General features: G+C 35.6%; 1 protein-coding gene across 1 annotated transcript in view; it reads left to right on the top strand.

Annotated features, from left to right (window-relative positions):
- LOC123545085 (integrator complex subunit 7-like) overlaps positions 1–20,290 on the top strand; it is a 29,242-nt gene that overhangs the window by 5,741 nt on the left and 3,211 nt on the right. The window contains exons 7-19 of the mRNA XM_045331363.2: positions 613–735; positions 4,655–4,769; positions 5,449–5,565; positions 5,970–6,079; positions 7,512–7,608; positions 9,342–9,532; positions 9,994–10,179; positions 14,522–14,668; positions 16,067–16,261; positions 17,718–17,821; positions 18,662–18,727; positions 19,268–19,406; positions 20,144–20,242. Of these exons, the coding sequence (XP_045187298.2) occupies positions 613–735; positions 4,655–4,769; positions 5,449–5,565; positions 5,970–6,079; positions 7,512–7,608; positions 9,342–9,532; positions 9,994–10,179; positions 14,522–14,668; positions 16,067–16,261; positions 17,718–17,821; positions 18,662–18,727; positions 19,268–19,406; positions 20,144–20,242 (1,689 nt within the window). The remainder of the gene's footprint in view (positions 1–612; positions 736–4,654; positions 4,770–5,448; positions 5,566–5,969; positions 6,080–7,511; positions 7,609–9,341; positions 9,533–9,993; positions 10,180–14,521; positions 14,669–16,066; positions 16,262–17,717; positions 17,822–18,661; positions 18,728–19,267; positions 19,407–20,143; positions 20,243–20,290) is intronic.

Genomic DNA, 20,290 nt, shown 5'->3' with positions numbered 1-20,290 from the left:
AAGTCTGATGCTCCGAACCATTTTGCAGTCATATCTTTGATAGAGATACCCATCTAGGTGTGTCAGACACTAAAGCTGTGTCACATTTATCAGTCTTACCATTGTTAGAAATACATATACAGGTTAGTCAAACACTCAGAGCTGTGTTGCATTTAGCAGGCTTATCTTTGATAGAAATACCAGTCCAGATGTATCAGACGTTTACAACCATGTCACATATAATAGTCCTATCTCTGACAGAAAAACATGCACAGGTAAGTCAGACACTCAGAACTGTGTCACATTTAGCTGTCTTAAGAAATAAAAAATACATACGCAGGTAAGTCAGACAAATAGAACCAGTGCAGTCTTTGATAGAAATACCAACCCAGGTGAATCAGACACTCAAAACCATGTTATATTTAGCAGTCTGTAGTGTTTGCTAACTAAAATCTGATGTGTTGAAATATCTTTAAAAATGTTCGTACTGTTCAAAATGTATAGATGAATAATCTACGGTGCATCAAATTGAGTCAACATATATCTGATCCATTTATATACTTGTAGGGTAAATTTACTGTTTGTTAATTATCTTGTAAGTATAAATATAAAATTTTAATGAATATATTTCAGGTTGATCTATTGTTACATCATCTACATGTAGACAGCAGACGGAACGTGAAAGTTGTTTGTCTACAGGAACTGAAGAGACTGGCAGATAAAACTTCTCACCTGTGGACATACCTACAAATACAGGTATGTTTGTTTGTATGTAAGCTTACTTATAGTCGCCACTGGTAACACATATGGGAGACTCCTCCAGAAAACCATTAGGAATATTTCTGAGAGGATAGTGCAGGATACAGAAGATGCTCCAATTCCAGAAGCTTCCCTGGTTCCTTAGCGGGCCAGGTGTAAAGCACACATACACAGGCTCTTATCCCAGTGTTAGTAATTTTTAGTTGGAGGAGCGGGGACTTGAACTCACGACCCCTGGTTTTGTAGTTAGACAGTGTAACCACTTGACCACTTTGTCCACTTTAAGGTATGTCAACCTAATCATGTCATTCTATATTACCAAGGTATGAGTCATTCTTAAATACTTGAATTGAAGCATAGTAACTTTAAACAATCATACACTTTGTAGAGGGGAAAATGTTCAGATAACTTTTCCATCTTTTCTGTGTTTACATAATTTAATGTTATTTGAGTCAGGTGGATGATCATTTTTAGCTCGACTATTCGAAGAATAGTCTAGCTATTCTACTCACCCTGGCGTCGGCGTCGGCGTCACACCTTGGTTAAGTTTTTGCATGCAAGTACATACAGCTATCATTTAAAGGCATATAGCTTTGAAACTTATTTATTCTTTTTCTAGGTCAATTACCAACCTCACTGGGTCAAGTTCCATAACTCTAACATGTATTTTGAGCAAATTATGCCCCCTTTGGACTTAGAAAATTCTGGTTAAAGTTTTACATGCAAGTTACTATCTCCAAAACTAATGCAGATATTGAATTGGAACTTCACATGTGTCTTCGGGGTTATAAAACTAGTTGATAGCACCAAGTCCCATAACTCTGACCTTCATTTTGGCCAAATTATGCCCCCTTTTGTACTTAGAAAATTTTGGTTAAATTTTTGCGTGCAAGTACATACAGCTATTACTAAAAGGCATATAGATTTGAAACTTATTTTTTCTTTTTCTAGATCAATTACCTTCCTCACTGGGTCAAGTCCCATAACTCTGACATGTATTTTGGCCAAATTATGCCCCCTTTTGGACTTAGAAAATTCTGGTTACAGTTTTGCGTGCAAGTACATACAGCTATTACTAAAAGGCATATTGATTTGAAACTTATTTTTTTCTTTTTCTAGATCAATTACCTACCTTACTGGGCCAAGTCCCATAACTCTGACATGTATTTTGAGCAAATTATGCCCCCTTTTGGACTAAGAAAATCCTGGTTAAAGTTTTACATGCAAGTTACTATCTCCAAAACTAATGCAGATATTAAATTGAAACTTCACATGTGTCTTCGGGGTTATAAAACTAGTTGATAGAATCAAGTCCCATAACTCTGACATGTATTTTGGGCAAATTATGCCCCCTTTTGGACTTAGAAAATCCTGGTTAAAGTTTTGCGTGCAAGTACATACAGCTATTAACAAAAGGCATATAGCTTTGAAACTTATTTATTCTTTTTCTAGGTCAGTTACCAACCCTCACTGGGTCAAGTTCCATAACTCTTAACATGTATTTTGAGCAAATTATGCCCCCTTTTGGACTTAGAAAATTCTGGTTAAAGTTTTACATGCAAGTTGCTATCTCCAAAACTAATGCAGATATGGAATTGAAACTTAACATGTTTCTTCGGTGTTATTAAACTAGTTGATAGCATCAAGTCCCATAACTCTGATATGCATTTTGGTCAAATTATGTCCCGTTTCGAACTTAAAACTCTTTTGATATTTAACATTTTGGGTAATAATTCCCTGCTTCTGTGACAATATTTCAAATAGTCGAGCTTGGCTGTCTTACGGACAGCTCTTGTTCTAATTGTTCTTTTGGGTGAATTTTTTTTCTAGGCTCATACATTTAAACATTTGCTGTTACGTTTCTTCTTTAACATAGTTTTTATGCCCCGAAAGGGAGGCATATTAGTTTTCAACTGTCCGTTCGTTAATTCGTTTGTTCGTTCGTTCGTCACAACATTAACTTTTTGCATGAAGGCACTTTACTCGCGAACCACTGCACCCAGGACCTTCAAACTTCACGAGCTGATAGTACTCATTGAGTACACGACCCCTACTGACCTTGGGGTCAAAGGTCAAGGTCACCAGGTCAAATGTTAACTTTTTGCATGAAGGCACTTTACTCGTGAACCACTACACCCAGGACCTTCAAACTTCACATGCTGATAGTACTTATTGAGTACACGACCCCTACTGAGATTTGGGGTCACCAGATCAAAGGTCAAGGTCACCAGGTCAAACGTTAACTTTTTGCATGAAGGCACTTTACTCGCGAACCACTGCACCCAGGACCTTCAAAATTCACATGCTGATATTACTTATTGAGTACACGACCCCTACTGACTTTGGGGTCACCAGGTCAAGGGTCAAGATCACCAGGTCAAACGTTTACTTTTTGCATGAAGGCACTTTACTCGCGAACCACTGCACCCAGGACCTTCAAAATTCACATGCTGATAGTACTTATTAATTACATGACCCCTACTGACTTTGGGGTCACCAGGTCAAAGGTCAAGGTCACCAGGTCAAAGGTCAAGGTGCTGCGGGGGCATTTGTCACCATTAGTGACAGCTCTTGTTCATAATGGTTGTTATTTATTTTGCATGTTTTTCATGTAGGCATAAATAGATGCATCTTTGTTGCTAAAAATAAAAGTGCTGCCTTTTTCATTTGTTTTGCCACTGGATACAGGCATGTTGTAATAGCATCAGCTGTTCTTTCATCCTTACTTCTGTGCAGATCAGAATTTTGTTGTATAAAGAGACTTTTTACAAAATATTTATGGTAATCCCAGCTGTTAGCATCAGTGTCAGGAATAATTTAGAGATCAAAAGATTTGAAGTCCTGCACATTATCAAGACCATAACTAGTACATCAAAGGATCTTGAAAATGTCATGTAAAACATTTATCTAACATGAAAATGTGCTGAGTACATGAGGCCTGTAGCATCAAGGTCAATGTCAATTTTTAAGTTCATTTTGCGTAGTATATTTTATTGATATTTCTCAGATGGAGCATTCCTAGAGGAATTTTGAGTCCTTTTGGGCATTTTGCACTTTAACTACTGGTACAATCTGACTAAAGTACATCTCCTATTACGCTACGCATAGGATCTGACAACGAGCTATTGATAGCCTCGTTCTGACAACCCTTCCGCTAGCCAATCAAAAGCTACCTTACAGCATTCTGTAAGCTTTATAAAGTCCTGAGTTTCGATATCAACAAGTTTTATGTCGAAAGATTTCAGATAGCCGGTTAGCTCAGTCGGTAGGCCACTTGCGCTGTAAACGAGAGGTCCCAGGTTCGAGCCCTGGATTAATTAAAACTTTTTCTTACTCTTTGACATTCGAACAGTTGTCTGATTGGTTCAAACAAATATAGATTTGCGAAAATAAAAATAGCAATATTGGAAATCCAAAATATACAGAAGACGAATGTGAATGTGTCATTTTCAGATCTTCGTTTAGAAGATCAAGTACTTCAGTCAGATTGACTACTGGTATTTGTTATGAATTTTTTTGTTCATGAAAAATATCACAATTTGAAGTGTGAATGAAGGTAATGTGATTGAGAAATAAAATATGATTATATAAATCTGTATGCCTTAACCTTTAGCCTGCTGGTGGCAGGTGATTCTGCTTTTGCGACCAGTGCAGACCAAGATCAGCCTTCTGCACATCTGTGCAGTCTGATCGTGGTCTGCACTGTTTGCTTTTCAGTCAGTAAGTTTTAAGTAAACACACTTTCGATAAAAAAGTGGTACTGCCCAAATTGAATGATGGACCTATCCATTCTAGAAATTCAACAGGGTAAAGGTTAAAAATGTGGGATGATTTATCATTTTGTGTTCAATAAATTCAAAGAAGTTGTTTATCCTTTAGCATACCAAAGAAGTACATGCTTGTTTGTTTTTTTCAGGCTGTATGTGAGTTTATACAAAATACATCTTACATAGGGTTGAAGACTGGGGCTGTCAATGTCCTGGTGTCATTGTCAAATGCTGTCACATTTAAAATTGTGTTTGCTAAACATGGTAAGTGTTGAACATTCATGGTTATATTTAGTAGAAGTTTACATTCCCATAATCTCATTTTTGTGGAATTTAACAGTGAACTTTTAGAGGAATTGACAGTATTGTGTGAAATCTGTCTAAATTAGTTTAAACAGTTTTACAAGTAAGTAGATTTACTCTGTAAGATCGTTTTTTGAATACATCACCACAACATAAATCTGGCCACATTTTCTACTTTGTTTTGAAATTGGTTAAGAACAGATACAAATATTCCTGAAGTCTTGAAGAAGTAATTTTCAGATTTTGAAAAAGTTTTGCAATACCTGTAAAAATGGTTATAACAGTTAATGAAGTGATCCAGATACTTTAATTTTTAATTTCCTTGGGTTTCCCTAAATAATTCAGGACTGGTCTTGTAAGGAAGCTACCTAGGTGTCACTGTTGAAAGGAGTACTCTAATTGGTTGAAGTAAAAATGGCAATATTAGAAATCCGGAGTCTCTAAAGATGAACTTGATTGTATCATCATCAGATCTTACCTTAGTAAGATTGTGTACATTAGTCAGATTGCCTCTGACAGAGAGGTTTTGCAGGGATATAAAGTATTCCTGTGATAGCCCTAGTTGAAATAGTTTTGTGTTTTTTTGTTTCTTTTGATATATTAATTCAGTATTTAACTAATTGCATAATTACTTTTGCAGATTTTCATCGTAGCTTACTGGATGTATGTAATCTATGCTACGTACATGACAATCCAGTTCTGATGTCAAAGTTAACAGAATTCTACACAAATATTGTCATTGCTTATAGTAAAACTAGTAAGTTATTTTGAAACTTCTCTTGATTAACATATCTATGAGGATTACTTTTATTATTTAGATTTTAACTGACTAAGTATCAAATTTCAGATGTAAGGAAGGCAACAGCTTGATTGTTTTTCTAGTAAAGTGCTGTTTTGAATATTTGTGAAGCTGTTTGATCTTTCAACTGGAAGGAATTGCAGACTGTAATTGATTAAAATAGTTGTGTATTGTAATGTCTTCATGTATTGGTTGTAAGTCATACTTATGACCTGAGATAAAATAATGCTTGAATATGATTGATGTTATAATTGCCTGTACCAGCATATCTCAGCCACAGCACTGACATAGTTGTAAAGGATAAGATTATAAGAAACTGTTGATTTTTTGTCTAGTTCTTAAATTAATAATCATGTTTGCAGAAGGCACTGAGTATTGGTGTGGACAGAACTTGGTAGATAATGTAGTGACAGCAGTACAGACACAGATCATGGTACTTATAACAGATCCACAGAACACAAAACCACTCAAGGTAAGTGCAGGGATAACAAATCCACAGAATACAAAACCATGCAATGTAGGTGCAATAATAGATCCACAGGACACAAAACCACTCGAGGTAGGTGCTGGGATAACAAATCCACAGAATACAAAACCACTCAAGGTAGGTGCAATAATAACAGATCCACAGGACAAGAAACCACTCGAGGTAGATGCTGGGATAACAAATCCACAGAATACAAAACCACTCAAGGTAGGTGCAATAATAACAGATCCATAGGACACGAAACCACTCGAGGTAGGTGCTGGGATAACAAATCCACAGAATACAAAACCACTCAAGGTAGGTGCAATAATAACAGATCCACAGGACACAAAACCACTCGAGGTAGGTGGTGGGATAATAAATCCAGAGAATACAAAACCATGCAATGTAGGTGCAATAAACCACTCGAGGTAGGTGCTGTGATAACAAATCCACAGAATACAAAACCATTCAATGTAGGTGCAATAATGACAGATCCAAAGGACATGAAACCACTTAATGTAGGTGCTGGAATAACAAATCCACAGAATACAAAACCATGCAATGTAGGTGCAATAATAACAGATCCACAGAACACAAAACCACTCGAGGTAGGTGCTGGGGTAACAAATCCACAGAATACAAAACCATGCAATGTAGGTGCAATAATAACAGATCGACAGGACACAAAACCACTCAAGGTAGGTGCTGGGATAACAAATCCACAGAATACAAACCCTTTCAATGTAGGTGCAATAATAACAGATCCACAGGGCATGAAACCACTCCAGGTAGGTGCTGGGATAACAAATCCACAGAATACAAAACCATGCGATGTAGGTGCAATAATAACAGATCCACAGGACATGAAACCACTCGGGGTAGGTGCTGGGATAACAGATCCACAGAAAACAAAACCATGCAATGTTGGTGCAATAATAACAGATCCACAGGACACAAAACCACACAGTGTAAGTGCTAGTATAACAGATTCATAAACATAAAACCACTCAATACTAGGAAAACAGATCAATAGGACAAGAAACCACTCAAGTTAGGCTCTAGAATATTAGAACTACAGGACATGAAACCACTCAAGGTAGGCGCTGAAAAGGTCAAGGTCACAGAACAGTAGAACTTTGTTTTTCCAAATAACTTATGACTGGTAAATGACCCATAATGATTTGAGATCAGTACGTCAAACGTCCAGTGCACAGTGACCAAAAAATTTCTTTTCCTTGTGCAGTTACTGAATGCATCAAAGGGGGTGGGGGAGATGGGGGGCATTTTGTCTTCTACGAGCTCTTGTTTGTACTTAGCTTTGTTTACAGCGATTTTCTGTACCTAGTATGTTTACACAATGTTTTTTCTATATTCAGATTTGCTTATGTTTTATTTTCTACATTAGCTATGTTTAAAATGTGTTTATTATATTCAGGTATGTTTACGGTGTGCTATAGAACTAAGCAAGCATCAACCGAAGGTTGCCGACACATTTGTTACCTGTATTGCCAGTCTGCTGTCAGAGACTGAAGGTATTTGATTAAATAGTTTAACATAGAAGAATCTTTACAATTTTAAGTTTCAAAACACTTAAAAAAATACTCTCCTCGTTGTTACTTATCATTTACAGAAGAAAATTAAAACAAGAAACTAATTGATGGAAATATGCTTCATGGAACTTCATCTTCACTGTTTGATATAGTGGAATCATTTGAATAATGGTTCTACAAGTAAAACCATTTTTTTACAAACCAAGAAGGGATATTTATTTTTTCTTTTTGTAAGAAAAGAGCAATTTATACACCAGTGGGGACGTAGTAAAGGTCCATTATAGCTACCAACAGTAATAACTTTAGTTTGGATTTTAATATTGGAAGTAAAATTTGGTCTATATGAAGCTTACAGAAAAACCAAGATTTGCATTGCATATGGGGACAGGGGTATCCAAGTTGAGATTACCATTACATGATTTGCATTTTACCTTTTGAATGTAAAAACTCTGCAGGCTAGTGGTTCAGTTTCCAATGGGTGATATTTTTAATGCCCAGGCTTTGAGGGAGATGACATATAGATTTGCTCTTGTTCATATGTCCCTCCATCTGTCTTTACATCCATACTCAGAAAGTATATATTTGAGAGATATGAAACTCAACAGAAATGTTGACCAGCATGTTAAATTGTGCACCTGGGAGTTTTAGCCTGACTGTTCGAAGAATAGAAAGAATTATTGCACTCACCCATGTGTCAGCATCTACATCTGTGTCAGCCTCACGGCTTAGTTGAGTTTAATATGTCACAGTAACCACTGATGGGAATAGATTGAAACTTAACACTGTTGTTCACTGTGATGATATTATGTGAAGTGCACAGGTCCCATAACTCTGCTTAAGTTTGTCACAAAGTTATTCCCCATTTTTAAAATAGCAATTTTTAGTGTAATCTATTATCTCATTAAGCACCATAGGAAGGCAAAGTTCTGTGACTCAAAATTGTTGCCCCTTTTGCTTCATGTCTGTTTTTCATTGTTTTTAATGACTAGGCTTGTGAGTAGTATAGTTTTGCTGTCCTTCGTCTGGGATTTCACCCAGTAACAACAGAGTTGTAGCTCTTAAATGTCTTTCAAAAATATGTTGCTCGCTGCTCAAAAAATATATGTTAATCAACATGTGAAATTGTGCAACTGTGGTCTGGTTATTGCTTTCACTAAATTGCAACAAAGTTATGGCTCTGTAATTTGTATTTTAAACTCAAATTGCACCTTGCTCCAGTTATATCCAGAGACACATGATAATTAACCTTAAGTTTTAAGCCTGAAGTTTAAAGGGCACTTTTCAGTATTAAGTAAAACAGGAGTTATTGCCTTTAAGAAATTTGATGTGCTGATGACACTGTTTTAATATTGAGTTATCAAGATATTAATCATCCTTGATACATTAATATAGTACTTTGATTATTGAACACATTTGAATTTGTACCAGATAGACTTCGATTATTAACGCATATATACGTAATGTATCAAATATCTTCGATTATTGACAATATTTCGTTTAAAAAAGAGTCTGTGACATAATCAAATACATTTTGTATTATTATCATCAAACAAACTAAGCATGAATAAGTTATTCTGTCGATTATTGAACGATAATATACAGTAAACATATTGTCCTCGATTATTGGACATAATATAAAAAATTGGACATAATCAAACATTATCAACCTATAGTGTAATTTGTTTAATCAACAGATTAACACTAACTTGTTATAGAAAAAAGCATAGCCTTGCTGGTATTGCTTTTGAACACGTTCACATTGTTCGCAAGTTGTGCTGCGCTGTGTGAAAGTCTTGCAGCTATAGGATCTCTCAACCAATCATTGCTGCCCAAGTCAGTGGTTCCCCAACTATTGGGAGTCTTACAGAATTCACTCAATGCTGGCCTGGAACCACACCAGATGCAGGTAAGACAGATGAAAAACAAAGAGAGAAGGAAAGAAGAAAGAATCATTTGATTGGTAGTGAAATGAGATGGTGTATAATTAGAAATAGCCTCCAACATTCTTTTTACCCTTTAGTTTTGAAGTTTTAGACTTTGTAGTCGATGCAGTTGACTCAATGTGGGGAGTGCTATACTACTAATATAGAGGTTAATTTTGATTCAGGGTAAAGCAAACATATTTCATGTCTGCCACTGCAGAATTTTAAGTCAGTAACAGACAAAAATGAAAGGGTGGGAAATACTGAAACACTGGACAGGTGTTAAACACAAAAAAGCATTCAGTTTGACTTTGGTAGGCATACGTAGTGACAAGTTATGTTATCAGTGTATGCATGCACATGTTTTCATACACTCGTAGTGATACAGAAAAATACTTTGAAGAATGAATGACTGTTGACAAATTTACCGATTTATTTGTGACAGGTTTATTTGTGCACAGTGTTGTTTCAAGTTGCTGGTGGTTCTCCAATCCCAGCAGAAGTGGAAGGTTTGATCCTGGCATGCGCCGAGAGAGCTGATCCCTGGCTAGCATACAAGACTGCCCGCCAGGCACTACGTTATGGTCAATGTGGAATTGCAGAGAAGATATTCCAGGCTCTAGCGAAAAAAGTTAGAATTTTCTTTTTGCAAAATGTTTTCTTGGAGACAAGATTATTAGTATATCTACTAAAACATGTTTGACAGTGTCCACTTTGTTGAATAATTACAGGGTTACCTCTGAGTTGTTGGGAGAATTGTAAAAATCAGTATCAGTGAAAAATATTTTTTTTAAAAATCAGGAAAATTTTAAGTCAAGGATATTCTATCACTTTTGTATCTTTCCTTGAAACACTTAGCATATTTTATATAGCTTCTGTAACTCATTTAAACAATATGACATTTTTAAAGTAATTGCAAGTTACTGTATATCTCCACTGACAAATAATGTTGACAGCTTTTTAGCTCACCTGTCACATAGTGACAGGGTGAGCTTTTGTGATTGCCCTTCGTCCGGCTGGCCGGCCACAATTTCCTTGTGAACACGATAGAGACCACATTTTGTATTTGATTTTAATCAAACATGCATATAACTTGTATGGGCATAATATCTCGATTCCTTTCGAAAACTGGCCAGATCCCATCATGGGTTCCAGAGTTATGGCCCCTTAAAGGGCCAAAATTTGCCATTTTTGGCTTGTGAACACGATAGAGACAAAATTTTGCAATCAGCTTTAATCAAACTTACACACAACTTGTATTGGCATAATATCTCGGTTCCTTTCGAAAACTGGACAGATCCCATCATGGGTTCCAGAGTTATGGCCCCTTAAAGGGCCAAAATTTGCTATTTTTGGCTTTTGCAGCCATATAGAGACTTCATTTATGGTTTGATTTGATACAAACTTGCAAAATATCTTCAACAACAATAAATCTTGGATTCCATGATGAATCTGTCAGATCCAATCATAGGTTCCCGAGTTTCGGCCCCTGAAAAGAGCCAAAATTTGGTAATTTTTACCTTTTGAAGACGATAGAAGTGACATTTTATATTTGATTTTAACCACACTTACACTGAACATAAGTCACAATAAGATCTAATTTCCTTTCGAAAACCGGCTAGATTCTATCATAGGTTCCAGAGTTACTGCCCCTGAAAGGGTCACAATTTTCTGTTTTGGCCCTTTCAGCCATATAGAGGTTTCGTTTATGCTTTGATCTGATAAAACTTGCACAGAATTATTATCTTGATGATCTCTAGGCCTAGATCAAAACTGGGTCATGTCAGGTCAAAAACTAGGTCATCAGGTCAAATCAAAGGAAAAGCTTGTTAACAAGCTAGAGGCCACATTTATGACCCTATCTTCATGTAACTGGGTCAGAATGTTAATCTTGATGATTTCTAGAGCAAGTTTGAAACTGGGTCATTTGGGGTCAGAAACTAGGTCATCAGGTCAAATCAAAGGAAAAGCTTGTTAACACTCTTTAGGCCACATTTATGACCCTATCTTCATGAATCTTGGTCAGAATGTTTATCTTGATTATTCCTAGGCCAAGTTCGAAACTGGGTCATATGGGGTCAAAAACTAGGTCACCCAGTAAAATCAAAGGAAAATCTTGTTAACACTCTTTTTCATTTGATGTTCATGAAACTTGGTCAGAATGTTTGTCTGCATGAAATATTGTATGAATTTTCATCTGGATCATGTGGGGTCAAAAACTAGGTCACCAGGTCAAATCAAAGTGTAAGCTTGTTTACACCCTAGGGGGCACATTTTTGTTTCTATCTTCATAAATTTTGGTCAGAATGTTTGTTATCATGAAGTCTTGGATGATTTCAGATATGGGTCACGTGGGGTCAGAAACTAGGTCACTAGGTCAGATCATAGGAAAAGCTTGTATACACTCTAGAGGCCACTTTTTTGCTCCAATCTTCCTGAAACTTTGTCAGAATGTTTGTTTTCATGAAATTTTGGACAAGTTCGAATATGGAGTAAAAAAAACTAGGTCACCAGGTCAAATCAAAGAAAATGCTTGTTTACACACAAGAGGCTACGTTTTTGGTTCAGTCTTAATGAAAATTGGTAAGAATATTCATCTCCATGAAATCACTAGGTAAAACATGTATACACTGTTATGGTGTGTTACTCAGATGAGCGTCCTAGGGCCTAGGGCCATCTTGGCCCTCTTGTTGACAGTCGTATCTAAATTTTGATACTGGTAAAAATCAGTTTGATAGAATTCTTTCTTTATTACCTCCATGCAAAAAGAGTACATATTACACAGTCTTCTAGATACTGCTATCATGTTTCACAACTGACATTTCTTGCACGCCAGACTGGGCTTTCCAGTGATTTTACCTGTACCGGCAAAACCCATCTTGCACCCCCATGCCAGATGACTCTTTTCAGGGCCTCCGCTGTCGATCGCCAATGTCGCCATTTGCGATAATTTTAAGAATTTGGCGCTAAATTTTGCGAACTGGCGAAAATAAGTGGCGCATAGTTTTTTTTACTCGGCATTTGTTTTTTCTGTAGTGATATAAGCGGCCCAATAATTGGTTCCCGATACACGTGTTTACCTAGACGCTAGTAGTGAATAAAATCGACAACCAGTCTAGGCGGTGTTGACAATTCGACTATTGAAGTTGGTTGACACTTTGAGAGGATAATTGCGTAATAATGTGTGAATTGATGATTAACCAGTAATCAAAACATCTGCCAGCTTTTATGTTTGACCTCTGCCGAGAATTCACCAAAATTAACGCGGATTACGGTGTACTTTATGTGTTGCGATTTTGTACAAAAAAAAAAAAAAATCGACATGTTTGTGGCATGCAGTTGTATGACTGACGAATTTTAAATAAGTACGAAAGATACATTTAATTTGTTAGTTTTTGCCAGATAATTTTGTAATTCCTCAGTTTTCATAAAAGATTTTAACGATGGATCCGAAAACAAAAACACATCGACCTCAATTTGTATCCTGGACCTGGTTAATTTCTTTGAAATGTTCAGAAGCTGGAAGATATCACTTGCTACCATGGCTTCTTAAAAATCATTAGACAAGTGTTCAACTCGACCTTTCAGAATAGAAAAAAATCCGAAAATTTTCCTTTCCGAAAATAAATGAGTCCTGAAAAATTGGTAATTCTGACCAAAGAGCTATAAAAATAAAAATTACTTCTACAATAAACTAATGCACCTTCAAAACTTGTTATTATTCCTAATGAAATTATTTACAATATTTTATTTCTCTATGCACACTATGACAGTCAACTTAAGAGAAATAAAAGTGGCTCAGAACTTTGGCTCAAAAATGGCTCTAAAGTGGCTCCAACTTTTTCAAATTGGCGAAAAGGTTGGCGACAAGTATGAAAAACCCAGAGGAGGCCCTGCTTTTACTATTAATGACAAATACATGTAACAAATAATGCATTCATTCATAATGATATATTATTTATGTAAAATTCCATAAATATCAAATAGCTTGATAGTTGCTCTTGTTCCTTATAGTATATTTCTCGATTCAAAATAATAGTTATTTTACGGAAAAAAACTGTAAAGTTACACTACAATTGATAAAACTAAACCAGAACTGTATTGTTGCTTATCATTGAAACTTCATGATGTTATTTCTGTTAATGGATATTAATTTCCTGCGCTTTGTTTAAATACGCTACTTTAAGAAAGAGTGCTACAAAGAAAATACTTTGATTTGCTTTATCTATTTTATAATATGTAAAATACAGTATACAAGAAAAATAACGTACTACTGGTTGTTGATGCAGATGGGAATATCTAAATCTTGGGTAACTCTTTTGGAGGTGACTCGGCAGAGCCTCATTACTGCCAAAACTGTTATTCTTGAACAGGATATTCCCATCTACATCAACAACCAATGACAGATTATTATAGACTATTCTGATATGTGTAGCAATACTTAAATCATCACAAAAAATTGAATTTTTCTGCAAGATGTATTACCATTTCTGGTCCTGGCATGTATAAACAAAGGAGTGTGACGATGTATCGTTTGGCACCATGCATGCGCAAAGAAACAGTTCTATCATATTTGATCTAAATTTTACAATAAAAGACATATTAGAATCAAAATGATTTATGGCAAAACCGTGTTTGAACACTATTTATACACTCAGACGGTTATATGTACGTCGTTTGAAATAATATCACTCGGGCTGCGCCCTCGTGAAATTATTATGCCTGACGTATCCCCGTCTCTCATGAATAAATAGTGTTCAAGCACGGTTTTGCTGTGAATTATTTCTTAAATAACCCTTCATTAAAATGCGTACTACATCTAGCCTATGTGCAAAGTCACTGACAGGGATTATTTCAATTGATTGTTTAAGATCTGCCTTCAAGAAATAAGAAAAATCCATGCAGCCATTTTTCTGTTACATTCTATTACATGTATTTTTTTTAATCAACTAAAGTTTTGCATGTAATTTCAGGTATCATCAGAACATTTCTATTTCTGGTTGATTGGTCTACAGGAGATAACTTTAGGAGAGAAATGTCTACACTCCAACACTACCACTGTCATAGCAAAGCTACAGCAAGCACTAGCATATTATCATAAAGGACTCACTTCATTAAAGGTATATATTACTACAGTTTTTAACCCCCACCCCCCATAGAACATAACTTTTTGTTTTCTCCCTTCAAAACATATGAATCAAAAAAATTTGTAAGTATCATTAAAGATGATTATTAAGCTTGCAAAGGTATTTATTTAAATTAAGGAATAACTATATTGTGGTTATGGATATCTAGATAATAAATACACTGGAGTGTGTAAAGTATGGATATCTAGATAATAAATACACTGGAGTGTGTAAAGTGTGGATATCTACATAATAAATACACTGGAGTATGTAAAGTGTGGATATCTAGATAATAAATACTCTGGAGTGTGTAAAGTATGGATATCTAGATAATAAATACACTGGAGTGTGTAAAGTGTGTGATAAAGCATACTGTCAAAGGTATTTCATATCCAGGTTGTAACCAAGTTACACAATTCATCTCTTATATTAACAGTTTTGTTTTTTGTTGTTTTTTTTATGCCCCCGAAGGGATGCAAATTAGTTTTCAACTGTCCATCCGTTCGTTAAGTTCGTTCATTCGGTCATTCGTCACAACATTAACTTTTTGCATGAAGGGACTTTACTCGCGGACCACTGCACCCCGGACCTTCAAACTTCACATGCTGATAGTACTTATTGAGTACACGACCCCCTACTGACTGGGGTCAGCAGGTCAAAGGTCACCAGGTGAAAGGTCAAGGTGCTACGAGGGCATTTGTCACCATTAGTGACAGCTCTTTGTTACATTGATTTAATTGATTCAATGCTGAATATTTTTAAATGACTAGGTCTCTGAAATGACCAAGTCGTCAGCTACAGCCTGTTTTTGGAATAATAAACATTTAAATATGGCATCACAATGCATGTTTTCCATGGGATACCTCAAGAAGAATGCGTCCAGATTTGGTTAAGGTTTTGTGTTTAAGCTCGTATCTCAGTAACCATTTGTGGGTATAGATTGAAACATTACACACTTATTCCCTGTGATGATCTGACTTCATTGCAAAGGTTCCATAACAGTTACTGTTTTTTACATTTTTACAAAGTGATGCCCCTTTTTTGACTTAGCAATTTTTGGTTAAGTTTTTGTTTGTAAGCAGGTATCTCAGTACTCACAAATAGGAATGGAATGAAACTTCACACGCTTGTCCTCTGTGATGATTTGACATGCCTTGTACAGGTTCCATAACCCTGTTTTGCATTTTAAAAAGATTATGCCCATTTTTCGACTTTTGCTTTCATTCAGTTAACTTACTTAGTTGACAAGGCAGTTAAATAGTTGAGTGTTGCTGTCCTCTGACAGCTCTTGCTTGTCTTTGTCATTGATACTGTGATGATGATTTCAGCTACAATACTGGTGTAACTCATAGACAGTAAGTGGTGGCTTTGTTGGTAAATGTTCTATTTCAGGCTGCAGTGGTACCTAGCTTCCCTCTGCAGTTCCAGTCGGAGTACATACAGTTACGAGCATCACTCCTGGAGGTCCACACCCAGCTGCTACGTACATGTAATACATTCAAGACCTGTCCTCCCCCTGCCATTGCTGCTGCACAGGCTGTAGCCAAGGGACAAGAACTCACTAAATGTGAACATATTGTAACACAGGTAAGGAAAGTTAAGTGAAAAAAGATTGCCAAATGTGAACATGTTGTAACATGTGTAAAAGAAGCCAAAATGAAAAGAACTACCTAAATGTGAACATATTGTAACACAGATGAGAAAAACCAAGGGACAAGAACTTACCAAATGTGAACATATTGTAAAACAGGTAAGAAAAGTTAAGTGAAAGTTAAGAAAAGTTAAGTGAAAAGAAATTGACATATGTGAACATGTTATAATACATGTAAAAGAATGTGAAAGGAAAAGAACTACCTGAATGTGTACATATTGTACACAAGTAAGAAAAGCCAAGGGGCAAGAACTACAATATAACGAACTGACCATTTATGCCGGAAAAGCTTCCCATGGTGTCATTTTGAAAACTAGAAAAATGCATTGCTAATAGCCTATGATCAGAAATCAGACAGCAGATATAATATAGCCGCTATATATCATATCCGCAGTCTAGGTTCTTTTCATAGTCAGAAAATGAAAAATGATAATGTTAAAGATATGCAAGGGATTGTGCAGTCTGATCAAAATCATCTTCTAAATTGCTACACATAGGATCTGATGTCAACTGAGAAAGAGTCACATTCACCTTTACACCTGGTCCAGTCAATTAAGTGTCTAGTTTCTTGGTACTGGTATTTAATTAATAGGCAATATTGGGGGAATATACTTTGTCATTATTTCTGTATTAGTAGTTTTTGAGTTGTCTCCCTTTCATCTTTGGTTATTTTAGTGTGGCTGGTCTAATTCATTTTTTCTTAGACATGTTCATTGTAATCTGACATGTTTTAGTTTGTACCGCATTTTGCACAATATTTTGTACAATACTGATTTGTGACTATTTCATTATTTCACTTTGTTTTATCCACATGCATATTTTATGCCATAGATTATAAATAAATCTGAATCTGAATCTGGAAAATAGAAGTTTATATCTAATTTAGGTGGGATCTCAGGAAAATGTTTTTATTATCATAAAAAACAAAGACTAAACTCTACAAACAACACAAACACCTATACAGCACTCCTCATGGAAATGTAATTGTGCACATGTACACACAGACTGTACAAAATATGCACAAAGAGAATATGATTGGGATGATAAAGCACAGATGTTACAGATTTAAACACACAACATAATACTTTTAGAAATCCAAAAAATTCTTTGAGAGCTGTTAAACAAAGGTCATTTTAATAGATGAAACAACAGAGATACTTCATAATTATTAATTTCCAGGAAATTCATTAAAGAATTTAGTATTGTCTTGTTAAGACCTGGCTGTTGAAACAAGTACTCTGACTGAACTTGAAATTGCAATATTGGAAAAGAAGATGAACTTAGATAGTCAAAATGTATACTTCTGTATATTGTGTGAATATTCCTGAATGTTAGTGAAAGACGTAACTTCTCTTTACAGTTTCTAATTTTGTGAAATTGTTTTGATTTAAGCTTGGCAAGACAGCTAGAGACTATGAGAAGATCAGTGAAAGACTCGCTGCCCTCTATCAGCAGTCATTTGATGCGGACCCAGCTTCACTACAAAATATACAACAGTATCCTTTTCATAGTTAAGTCTGTGTAGGAACTATATGGTTAACATTATCATCTTCTCGTTAAATCAATGTAAAACTATATGGCTAATGTTACTGGTGAATGAAATCAATGTAAGAACTATATGGCTGATCACTGACAAGAATTATATTGTGAAACAGTTACTATTGAATAAATGTATGAACTATTTACTTAACAAATAATCAAGGTCTTCGTGTGGTTTGTCGTTAAATTTATCACGATTTGGAGTTCAGATGCGCCTAATTTGAATGGCCAAGCATCTGAAAGATGAACCGTGGTTAATTAAAAGACAAACCACAAGAAGGCCTTGATTGTGTTCATTAAATTATTTTGATAAAAATCATGCTGGGCTTCATTTATTTGAGTAGTAATTAACGTCATGCATCAATTTTACCTCATAATTGATGTCATAATGTTCTGTTACAGTCTAAGTGTCAACCATTGTTTATTGCAGAATATACTGAGCTTGAACTTCTTCTTTGTTTACCGGTAACTGGCAAACAAATCAAGCCATGTTAGAATGTATGGCTAATCACTGTCTAGTGAAATCAGTGTAAGAACTACATCACAAGTCACTGTCTAGTTAAATCAGCATGTGAAGTACATGGTTAATGATTTTCAAAATTATATGGCAAATGTCACTGTCTACTGAAATCAGTGTAAGAACTATATGGCTAAGGTAGGCAGATGAGTGTGAGAGAAATGTTCTTTAGAAACAGACTGATAGTGAAGGAGAGATGTTTTCACAATAGTGTAGGTCAAACTGGAACGCTTTGAGGAATTTGAGTGGACAATATGTGCTCCTTAACTGTTTCTTTAAGATTACAGACAAGCTGTGAACTAATGAAACTGGCAATATCTTCTATTGTACAAACTGGACATGATGGGTATGTATGAATCTGCTAGTCCTTTTTAGTCGTTACATTGTGGTACTTTAAATGAAGTTGATAGATAAAGACTTTCAGCATACATTGTTTGAACTTTATGTTTTAGCCTTGTGAGAAATAGGAGAATTTCAATGTTTTGGTCACTAGGTCAACATTAAGATCTGATTGACCAATTACTTTGATCATCTCCTGGAGACATGTTATAAATAAGTAGTCACCAAACATTACAGGTTTACGACCTATCTTTAGTAAAATGTTTCCATTTACTGTTAGGTTATTCAGTTTAGACAAATTCACTGTCTTTGACACATAAAATCATCTCTGATCAATAATTTTTAGAATAATAATGTAGTTGCCCATCAGTATTTATTCAATAAGTTTTTGTAGTCAGATTAATAGTTTTGTTTTATCAAGTTACAGTATACTGTTGACTGACTTAGTCTGCCATCACATTTTGATGAGGAAAATGTGTTTGTGTTTTCTTCTCATTTTGATAAATCTCCGTCACCTTGACATGTATTTAATAATGTTGTGTTTCAGACAAGCATTGCTGGCTGACAAGATGGTCCTTGGTGTAGGGGAAGTAACTGGAGATAAATTTAAACAACTTCTCAACACAGTTCATACAGAGTTAGCCACCCTTCTCAGAACAGAGGGCACTGAAGTTATTTCACATAAGGTAAAAACAACCTTCTTACTTTCATATTTTTATTGTGATCCATCGGTCATTTCCAGCTTAAATAATTTCTTTAGATGACATCTCTTAACCCATTTGGTGGAATTGATAAAACTTGGCGTCCTCGGAAGGTCCTCTTTCAGAGTTGTTTAAACAGTTTAGTTAAGTCTAGTTATCCCTATATTTATTGCTCTATGGTAAACTTTGAAAATCTGCAGGCCAGTTTTCAAAGTAATTTGGCAGAAATGTTTCCTGTTATACCTGCTAAAGCTGTGGACCTCAGATGAGCTATATAGGGCCATCATTGCCCTTTTCTTTTCTATCAAAACACAGTAGAACTCACGTAGTCATTTACTTAGTCCATGTGTGATATCTGTAAATGTTGAGTTAGTTAACTGACTACCTTGGTATAACTGATACTATAAAGAGTGGCCAGTTAGAGCCACAGCAAGGATATTTCACCACTGATGTTTCAGTACCCATCTGTATTTAGGTAAACTTCTATAACATCCAGCTGACAGACCCAGTCTGCTTCTGGTTCAAACTGTCTACTTAAATGTTATTTACTACTGTGAAGTCTTGATATATTGCAGAAAATGTAAAACTTATTTCAAATAAGCAGACTTCCAACAAGACTAACCCACTCTGTTTTCTGATAATGATATTTCCAGGCAAATAGAGAACATGAAAATCTTATTCTTGTTTTTAAAATTGATTTGACTGATATTTTCTATGTTCAGCATGTTGAGTTCCTGAGTGAGGCAGCATCAAGACTTGCACTAGCTCCAAACTGTTTCCCTCGATATTTCTTCCAGAGTTTACAACAAACAGCACTAAAGGTAATACACATAAGCATTTCTTTCATAGCAGTAAATGAGATTTTTGAA

The sequence above is a fragment of the Mercenaria mercenaria genome, chromosome 1 (assembly GCF_021730395.1).
Source record: "Mercenaria mercenaria strain notata chromosome 1, MADL_Memer_1, whole genome shotgun sequence".
Taxonomy (NCBI): Eukaryota; Metazoa; Mollusca; class Bivalvia; order Venerida; family Veneridae; genus Mercenaria; species Mercenaria mercenaria.
The sequence above is the reverse complement of the archived record's forward strand: the minus strand, read 5'-3'. Positions and strand labels throughout refer to the sequence as shown.